The 8,750-nt window shown below is 32.7% G+C and overlaps 2 protein-coding genes across 2 annotated transcripts; one reads left to right on the top strand and one right to left on the bottom strand.

The window, feature by feature from the left end:
* Nucleotides 1-1,388: 1,388 nt before the first annotated feature.
* On the top strand, nt 1,389-3,597 carry LOC124909750 (endoglucanase 13-like). Its single transcript, XM_047450397.1, has 6 exons — nt 1,389-1,547; nt 1,956-2,369; nt 2,480-2,566; nt 2,652-2,801; nt 2,907-3,185; nt 3,268-3,597. Exons 1-6 carry the CDS (start codon nt 1,389-1,391, stop codon nt 3,595-3,597), a joined length of 1,419 nt encoding a protein of 472 aa, XP_047306353.1.
* A 1,069-nt stretch (nt 3,598-4,666) lies between these two features.
* On the bottom strand, nt 4,667-6,384 carry LOC124910786 (actin). Its single transcript, XM_047451464.1, has 4 exons — nt 6,307-6,384; nt 5,808-6,201; nt 5,107-5,720; nt 4,667-4,992 (listed from the first exon to the last, which is right to left on the bottom strand). Exons 1-4 carry the CDS (start codon nt 6,364-6,366, stop codon nt 4,927-4,929), a joined length of 1,134 nt encoding a protein of 377 aa, XP_047307420.1. The 5' UTR covers nt 6,367-6,384; the 3' UTR covers nt 4,667-4,926.
* Between the last annotated feature and the right edge of the window lie 2,366 nt (nt 6,385-8,750).

Below are 8,750 nucleotides of genomic sequence, written 5' to 3'. Positions count from 1 at the left end.
AGTCATCCCCAAGTAATTTTTCATCCTGGCTCTGCCCCTGCTTATGGGGTTCGGGATTCGAACCTGCAACCTCTAAGCATGCTGCCTCGGACCAAGCCTCTACTTACTAAACCTCCCTGAACTTTCTGGGCCTTTGATTCCTTCTTTCCGAACCTAACCCAAACCTCTACGACCATTGTTCTTGCCTAAACCTAAACCCATGCCTAAATTTATGGCCTTGTTTGTTTTGTATTTTAATTATTTTAGTTATTTTTTATAATTATTAGTGCTTCAAATTATTTCATAAAATTCTAAAAAAAATAGAAAATGGTTTTAAATATTTTAAGATTATTTTTCTATTTTGATAAATTTCTTGTGTGTATAAATTTAGTTCTATAACTCCAAAATATGAGGAAAATTCTTAAATAATTATTAAATTAAATATGATTTTTCTTTGCACTCACTTCAATTTTTGAAATGATTTTAAGTTTTGGTCATATTTTTCCTTCTCCCAACTAGGTATAACTTCACTTTTATTTTCTAGCATTTCCTAGTCAGGTTGAGAATAGAAACGGATTAGAAAATGATCGGACATGGCCCTTAAAAATATGCTAGATATATGATTTCATTTTGAAACATATCTAAAAATATGTTTCTTAATAAATTGTGTAAAATTGTCATGTCTGTAGTCAATTTGTAGTAGAGATCGTCAAATCCGACGGATGTGCGAGTCATAACGTATATGTACTTTTCACACGTAAATAAGTACCAAACCAGAAAGAACTCTCAAGAAAAGTAAAAAAAAACAAAAAAACACTTATTTCTTAGTTTCTCGATACCTAAATTAGGTGCGACTCAAAATCTGATCGATATATGTACGAACCGATTTTCAAGTATGCCTACATTGAAAAACAAATCTAACAAAGAACAAATTTTATTTTCTAGTGTGAAATAATTTTCATTTGATATGAAACAAATTCTTTTAATATATTAAATATTAAATTTATAAGTCACAACAATAAAATTCATTCATTAACTAGTCAAATTATAATAATGCCCAATGTTTAATATTAGCGGTCAACTATGCATCCAAAAAAAAAATTAAAAAAGGAAAACTTTAATAAAATTTGGTATGCCATATTAAACATAGTCAAACTTTTACTCATGGAAACACAGTTCCAATATATGAAACAAAATATGTTTAATGTTAATGTTGGAAAATTACAATGAAAATAATTTCTGATTAATAAAATTCTAGATTGTTAAAGATGCATCTATTTTGCCTTTAAATATTCAAAACTAATACTAGTAAACAATACACAAATTTATTTTCTTTCTCTCAAAACATTGAAACCAATTGACATCTAAAGATGTCTTCTACAAAACATTTATTAGTTTTTTGCATCACAATGTCAATGTTACTTCATTGTTTTGTTTCATTAGACTATTCAATTGCTTTAACAAAATCTCTCTTGTACTACGAAGCTCAAAGGTCGGGAAAGTTACCATCAGGACAACGTGTTCATTGGAGAGGTGATTCGGGTTTGAATGATGGACAATCATCAAAGGTTGACTTATAACTTTCTTTTCGTCTAAATTTATAATTTGATTTTGTCGTGTTTACTAGAATCGTCTTAAAAAAAAGTTAGAACAATGAAAAACAAGTCAAAACAAGCCACTTGCTCTTGATTCATTTATTTACATATACAATCTTGACAATTATTATTACTATTCAAAAGATATACTCTTTTTTTTCAGGATGTACTAAACAAAAGTTCATTGATATTAGTTTATTGTTTTTGTTTTCTTACAAAATTGTATATTGGGGAATGTTATAATGATCATTGATCAGTAATAAATATGCTTACATTAACTGTTCATAATTTTTGAAAGGATTAATTGTTCATAATTAGCTTAATAATAGAAACAACAATCTATTACATATAATTATTTTTTCTCCTACATTAACGGCTTAGATTGATTTGAGCGGAGGCTATTATGATGCTGGAGACAACGTGAAGTTTGGACTTCCCATGGCGTATACCGTGACAATGCTAGCATGGAGTGTCGTTGAATACGAATCCGAGCTATCCAAGAAGAGCGAGTTGCTCCACACTTTAGAAGCTATAAAATGGGGAACCGATTATTTCATAAAAGCCCACCCTGAAGCTAACGTCTTTTATGGTGAGGTTGGTGATGGAAACTCCGATCATCAATGTTGGCAAAGACCGGAAGATATGACCACTCCGAGGACCCCTTATAAGATCGATAGTTCCCATCCCGGCTCTGATCTTGCGGGTGAGACAGCTGCTGCCTTGGCCGCAGCCTCACTTGCATTTCGCAAGTCGAGTCCAAAATATGCGTCCACTCTCCTCACACATGCAAAGCAGGTTTGAATTATATTGTTAGGTTGTGTATGAGCAAGGTTTCATAAGGAATACATATTATTATATTTCATTTTTTAACCTTATTATTGTCTTTTGTGTATTGTGGAATATAGTTATTTGATTTTGCTAGTTCAAATCAAGGACAATATCAAAACAGCATTCCTGAAGCTGGATCATTCTACTCAAGTAGTGGTTATCAGGTCAAATACTATACTAAAATTAGATTGAAAGTAGTCAATATTTCCATAAAATGAAACATAGTAATAAAGGTTATGTTCCATTCAGGATGAATTGACATGGGCCGCGGCTTGGCTGTATGATGGGACAGGAGACACGAAGTATGCTGATTGGATCATGCAAGCAGGGTCCGGCGGCACTAGAACCATGTTCTCGTGGGACGACAAGTATGTTGGTGCTCAATTATTGGTCACCAAGGTAATTAATTAAACAAGTTGTTTAAATCAACCCTAATGACTATTTTTTAGCATCTATGTATGTTTAGTTATAATAATCTGAATCATTTTTCATTTATTTGGATAGTTCCTCATGCAAAAAAAGTTAAGTGACAACAAGCTATTGGATTACAAGAATAAGGCGGAAGAGTATATATGTAATGTCATTCAGAAAGGAAATAATAACGTGGGTAGGACGCCATCTGGTCTATTATGGTGGACACCATGGAATAATCTACAATACGTCACGTCTTCCATGTTTGCCGCTTCTACATATTCTAACTACATTAAAGCTGCTAGATCTAATGTCAAATGTGCTCAAGGGCAAGTTACCCCAGATGAAATAATCTCATTTGTCCGTTCACAGGTACTTTATTATCAATATTTCTAAATTTTCAGGTCATTTTATGTATTTTATTGTTTAAGGTATAATTGATGTAAATTTATAGGTGGATTATATATTGGGTTCGAACCCGAATAAAATAAGTTATATGGTAGGATATGGGTCAAACTATCCTCAAAAGATTCATCATAGAGGAGCATCTATTGTCTCAATAAATAATGATAGTACACCATTAGCTTGCAATGATGGTTTTGGTAAATGGTTCAACAAGAATGCTCCAAACCCTAATGTGTTGGATGGGGCAATTGTGGGTGGGCCGGATCAAGGTGATAACTATAACGATGATAGAGGCAATTATCAACAAGCCGAACCAGCTACGGCCAATACAGCTCCCCTTGTTGGAGTTTTAGCTTCGCTTGCATACAACTACAATTAGAGCAAAGCTAAGAAGCAGCTACAACTTTGAAATTGGGCCACATAGCTTAATTTTATAAGGAATAAAACTAAGAAGCAGTTAATTTTCATGGTTATACTATTATATTGAAGATTCTTTACTTAATACTTAAATAGTTATATTATCTTAGTGTCATGACACAATCAAATAAGTATAATCCAGTTAATAAAGACAATAAATCACATGTCTTGTAGAGTCTATTTTATCCTTGTATGATTAGTAATTACCCAAACAAAGACCTTAATGTCGTCAAGATTATGAGTTTGAGTATTCAAATCCGGACCATTTACAAAAAATAAATAATAATAATTACCAAAATACAATGCTTAACTTTTCAACTATATGTTGGGTCACCATCTTAGTATCAGGTGATGACAATTAATTTGATGATCAATAATTACAAAGGCCTAATAATACAAGTTTGGAGGTATTGGAACAAAAATTAGATTGAATTCCACATGACATTGTTTAGCCAAAATTGTGGATTTTATTCTTCCATTATTTACTCCAAATATTGGTGGATGACAATAATACAGTACCCATAAGGGTGTTGATAAAAAGATTTCATTCAAATTTTGATGAGAATCTTTTGTCACCAGATAGTGTCCTTAAAATCTTTAATGAAGAGGAGGTTGATAAAATAAGTGATAAATTTGTAGATAAAATTTCTCTCTAATAATATCAAATCTCCAATGTCTATGAATTGTTTCGATGAAATGATATTATATTGGAAGACAGTCTTCTTTTATGGATGATATCGTGACTTAGATGTGTAAAATGACTATCCTTTTTATAAATTGAATTGACCATTTTAGTCCACATATATAGATCTTTCAATTCAGGCAAACAAATGCCTTTCAAGACTTGAGATACATGTTTAAAAAATAGTTATAGTATGTTGGGATGGATTGAAGTGCATGTTTAACATATAATTGATAAGAAACTAACTTTGCATTCCATCAATGTTGAAATTCGAATAGATAAGTTTATTCTTCTCAAACCCAAAATAAGAGTTCAAAATACTCTCCCATCAGAAAGAACAATTCCTTGGAACAGCTGAAGGGGGATTGTCAATTTTATAAGGACTCCACATTGTTTGATAAAATACCTAGTCTAACTCTCATCCATATACTAGCGAAGCTAACATTCCATTCTACAAATGAATGAAACATCTGTCAAAAAGGCATTATAGTGTATAAAATAAATTTTGGAACAATAAAGAACAACATAAAGAGAAGAACAAAGGATAGCAAGATTTTCTTTTTAATCTTCTTAAAAGATTGAGTAAAGTGATGATTCTCAATCTGTGGATTAGAAGCATTTTCTGTGCACAATTGAAGGACCCGACTCGTCATACTCTGCCTTAGCGATCCACATCTGCATTTCAAGGCCAAATTAGATATTCACATAACCAAGCAAGAACAAAATCAAATCTAAATATAGCACACTTCAATTCAAATAGCCCTAAAACGTTTTGATGAGAATAAAAACCTGCTGAAATGTGCTGAGTGATGCTAAGATGGAACCGCCAATCCAAACACTATACTTTCTTTCAGGCGGGGCAACAACTTTGATTTTCATGCTACTCGGAGCTAAAGCAGTAATTTCCTTACTCATTCTATCAGCAATTCCAGGGAACATGGTGGTTCCACCACTAAGCACTATATTCCCATACAAATCCTTCCTAATATCCACATCGCACTTCATTATGGAATTGTAAGTTGTTTCATGAATGCCAGCAGCTTCCATTCCTATCATAGATGGCTGGAAAAGCACTTCAGGACACCTAAACCTCTCTGCCCCTATTGTGATTACTTGTCCATCAGGTAACTCGTAACTCTTCTCAACACTAGAGCTTGTCTTGCTAGTTTCAAGTTCCTGTTCATAATCAAGTGCAATATAAGATAACTTCTCCTTCATGTCCCTTACGATTTCACGCTCAGCACTGGTGGTGAATGAGTAGCCACGTTCAGTCAAAATCTTCATTAAGGCGTCCGTCAGATCACGACCTGCAAGATCAAGACGGAGAATGGCGTGGGGAAGTGCGTAACCTTCATATATGGGGACTGTATGGCTTACACCATCACCAGAATCAAGAACAATACCTGTGAAAATAGGAAAAACAGTTTATACACATTTTCTTATTCTACTTTTTCCTTAACATGAATTACAAGAACATATATGAATCTTACCAGTGGTCCTTCCACTAGCATAAAGAGAAAGAACAGCTTGAATAGCCACATACATGGCGGGTGCATTGAATGTTTCAAACATAATTTGAGTCATCTTCTCTCTATTAGCCTTTGGATTGAGAGGAGCTTCAGTAAGGAGAATAGGATGTTCTTCTGGAGCAACTCGCAGTTCATTATAGAAGGTATGATGCCAAATTTTCTCCATATCATCCCAGTTATTCACAATACCATGTTCAATTGGATACTTGAGAGTTAAAATACCACGCTTAGACTGAGCCTCATCTCCAACGTATGCATCTTTCTGCCCCATGCCTACCATGACACCGGTGTGACGTGGACGACCAACTATGCTTGGAAACACAGCCCTGGGAGCATCATCTCCGGCAAAACCAGCCTAGGTCGATTAAGTAATTAAGAGAACCAAATCAAAATTAGCTAGATTAATGTAAGATCAATGAAATGTTAAGAGAATGAAATGACATTCATTATATGACCTGACCTTAACCATTCCTGTTCCATTGTCACATACGAGAGGCTGAATGTCTTCAGAATCCGCCATCTTGTTCTATCTGGAGGATTGATGATGATCGATCCTATTTATGAGATGAATAATAATATTAGAGACATTAAGATCAAAGTTGATGACTACCACAACTGCATGCGAATTAGACATGCAGCAACTGTACCTTCTTCAATCTTCTTCAAGTGATATATCGGAATGAAGAAGAGAGAGGAGAATAGAAACTTCAACATAGAGCAATGAAAGGGAACCTCTAAATTTAGCGTGAAATTCGTTTCGTTCATTCTCCGACGACCGTCCGTTATATAAAATTGTGTATGGAGTATGGACCAGAGTGATTGATAATTCAAATAAAAACAACGTATCATTTATAATTGTATTTGTTATATACCATTTATTTATTTAGTTTATTAAACTAACAAAACTGGTGTGTTATTATATATACTAAAATTAAACTATTTTTGTTTATGTTTATATATAAATAAATCACTCTCTAATGTAACAAAATGTCCGGCCCTTTCTCTAAAATGGATTTAAGAAATGTAATAAATTATAGAGAAATTATAAAAGAGGGGACCTATTGAGTCGCACCACACGTACATTTACCAAACTTTTACTATAATGTCCCCTTCATAAACCTTGTATTGATTGTTAAATCTAGTATTGATTGTTAGCAAATTTGGAAGTAACAAGTTTTTATTGTTTTAATTAATCTTATTTAATTATTAATATACTTGTACTTAGGTTTTTAGGGTAATCTATTCCTTTAAAAATGTTGTTTGTAAATGTTGATATATAACTAGAGATTTTTAAACCTTTTTCACTTCAACATATATATAATTGTTCTTCCCAGTTTTTTCTTATTTTCCTTTTTTTATCGTTGTTCTTAAAAGATCCAATAATTGAAACCAACAAACCTAACCCGTATCACTAACCATGGTCCAGAGACGGATATATGTAAGGACTCAGAACTAATTAACTAAACACGATAAGCAACTTATAGCCCTTGGATGTTGGCGTGCAGATTCCATACCATTTCAGGTGTTCGATCTCCCTTGAGCTCACGTGTGACACGATCACCCTCACCACCGACCAAACCTGTTTGGAATTTTTAAACAAATTCTATAAATTCCATTAATGATTTGAAAAGTAGATAGCGAGTAATAAAATTAAATCAAATTCAGATGGAATTTAAACGTAAATTAAAAGGTGAAATTTGATCTAAATATATAATTTAAATTAATTGATTTAAAATGTCTTGTTGACTAATTAATATGTTGTTAATATTTAGTATAACTTACATAAGTTTATTATTAACAATTGAAAAAAAAAACTATGTAACGTGAATATTATAAAATAAATGTCTTAACTAAAATTTGGCAAACAATTACCCTACATTAAGAAGAAATACGGAAGTAAATGAAGAGATAAACAATATCAACCCTTGGATGAATTAATGATTTTAGTTAACAATTTATTATTTCAACAATATAAATAGGAATTCTATCCCACACCATCTTATGTTCAATATCATCTCATCTTATTATTTCTCACTCTAGAATTCTAAGAGTTTTTTCCTCTAAAATTTTAAAAACCATATTCTTATTTTTTTTAGTATTCTTCAAGTTTTTGACTACTCGTATTTCCGTTGAAACCAAGTGATTGATTCATGTACTTTGACAAGTTTTCTACGTAGTGATTTCAGTGCTGAATCTTTACTATATTCGTTATACCTTGGGAGATAGCCATCTGCGATAAACTCCAACATAAGGGAGAGAGTGAAACTGTAGTAAGAGAAATGTGTTAAGGATATGCCTCGAATCAACATCTTTATTTGATAATTTTCTTCTTCGTATATTTTATTTTTCTTAATTTTTTGTAACATCATATGTATATATATCTTCTAATTTTGAAGACAAGAATACTAACAAAACCTATGACTGATCTAGCATCGAGTCATGGGTTACAAACGATAGCACAACCTCTGTCCGGTCACCGCTCCCTTCTACCTTACTTATCTTTAATCCCTAACCACACTCCCCAACACCTTATTCAAGAATGGTGCGTCACCTTTAGCGTCTAGCGAATCTCAAAAGGAGCCACTTCCCCCAACGACTCCCCACGTTGCATGCCACATATAATTGTTTTTTTTAAATTACAAAAATAGTGCGCTAATCTATTCCCTAAAAAATAACTCTACCATCCTCTCTATCTCGCTTCTTTCTCTTTCCCGAGGATAAAAGAAAGAAATTCGTCTATTTGCGAAAGATGGGAATACGATATTCCGAAGTCACAAAGGTAAGAGATTTTAAAATGAGATAAATAGATTTGTTTGATTATTGTAATATGTCATAAGACTTGTATTTTGTATGTATTCTTTGTTTACTTATTGTATTATTTCATAAGGTATAATGAAATAAACG

The sequence above is a fragment of the Impatiens glandulifera genome, chromosome 7, assembly GCF_907164915.1.
Source record: "Impatiens glandulifera chromosome 7, dImpGla2.1, whole genome shotgun sequence".
In the NCBI taxonomy this organism is placed as follows: domain Eukaryota; kingdom Viridiplantae; phylum Streptophyta; class Magnoliopsida; order Ericales; family Balsaminaceae; genus Impatiens; species Impatiens glandulifera.
This window is presented reverse-complemented; position numbering and strand designations above follow the sequence as displayed.

What these genes read in the sequence shown, in the direction of transcription:
- LOC124909750 (XM_047450397.1), top strand. Translation starts at nt 1,389, where the DNA reads ATGTCAATGTTACTTCATTGTTTTGTTTCATTAGACTATTCAATTGCT. An exon ending in TCCTCACACATGCAAAGCAG is followed by an intron (nt 2,370 to 2,479) that starts GTTTGAATTATA and finishes TGTGGAATATAG; the next exon opens with TTATTTGATTTTGCTAGTTC. An exon ending in ACTCAAGTAGTGGTTATCAG is followed by an intron (nt 2,567 to 2,651) that starts GTCAAATACTAT and finishes TGTTCCATTCAG; the next exon opens with GATGAATTGACATGGGCCGC.
- LOC124910786 (XM_047451464.1), bottom strand. Translation starts at nt 6,366, where the DNA reads ATGGCGGATTCTGAAGACATTCAGCCTCTCGTATGTGACAATGGAACA. An exon ending in ATGGAACAGGAATGGTTAAG is followed by an intron (nt 6,202 to 6,306) that starts GTCAGGTCATAT and finishes TAATCGACCTAG; the next exon opens with GCTGGTTTTGCCGGAGATGA. An exon ending in TGCTAGTGGAAGGACCACTG is followed by an intron (nt 5,721 to 5,807) that starts GTAAGATTCATA and finishes CTATTTTCACAG; the next exon opens with GTATTGTTCTTGATTCTGGT.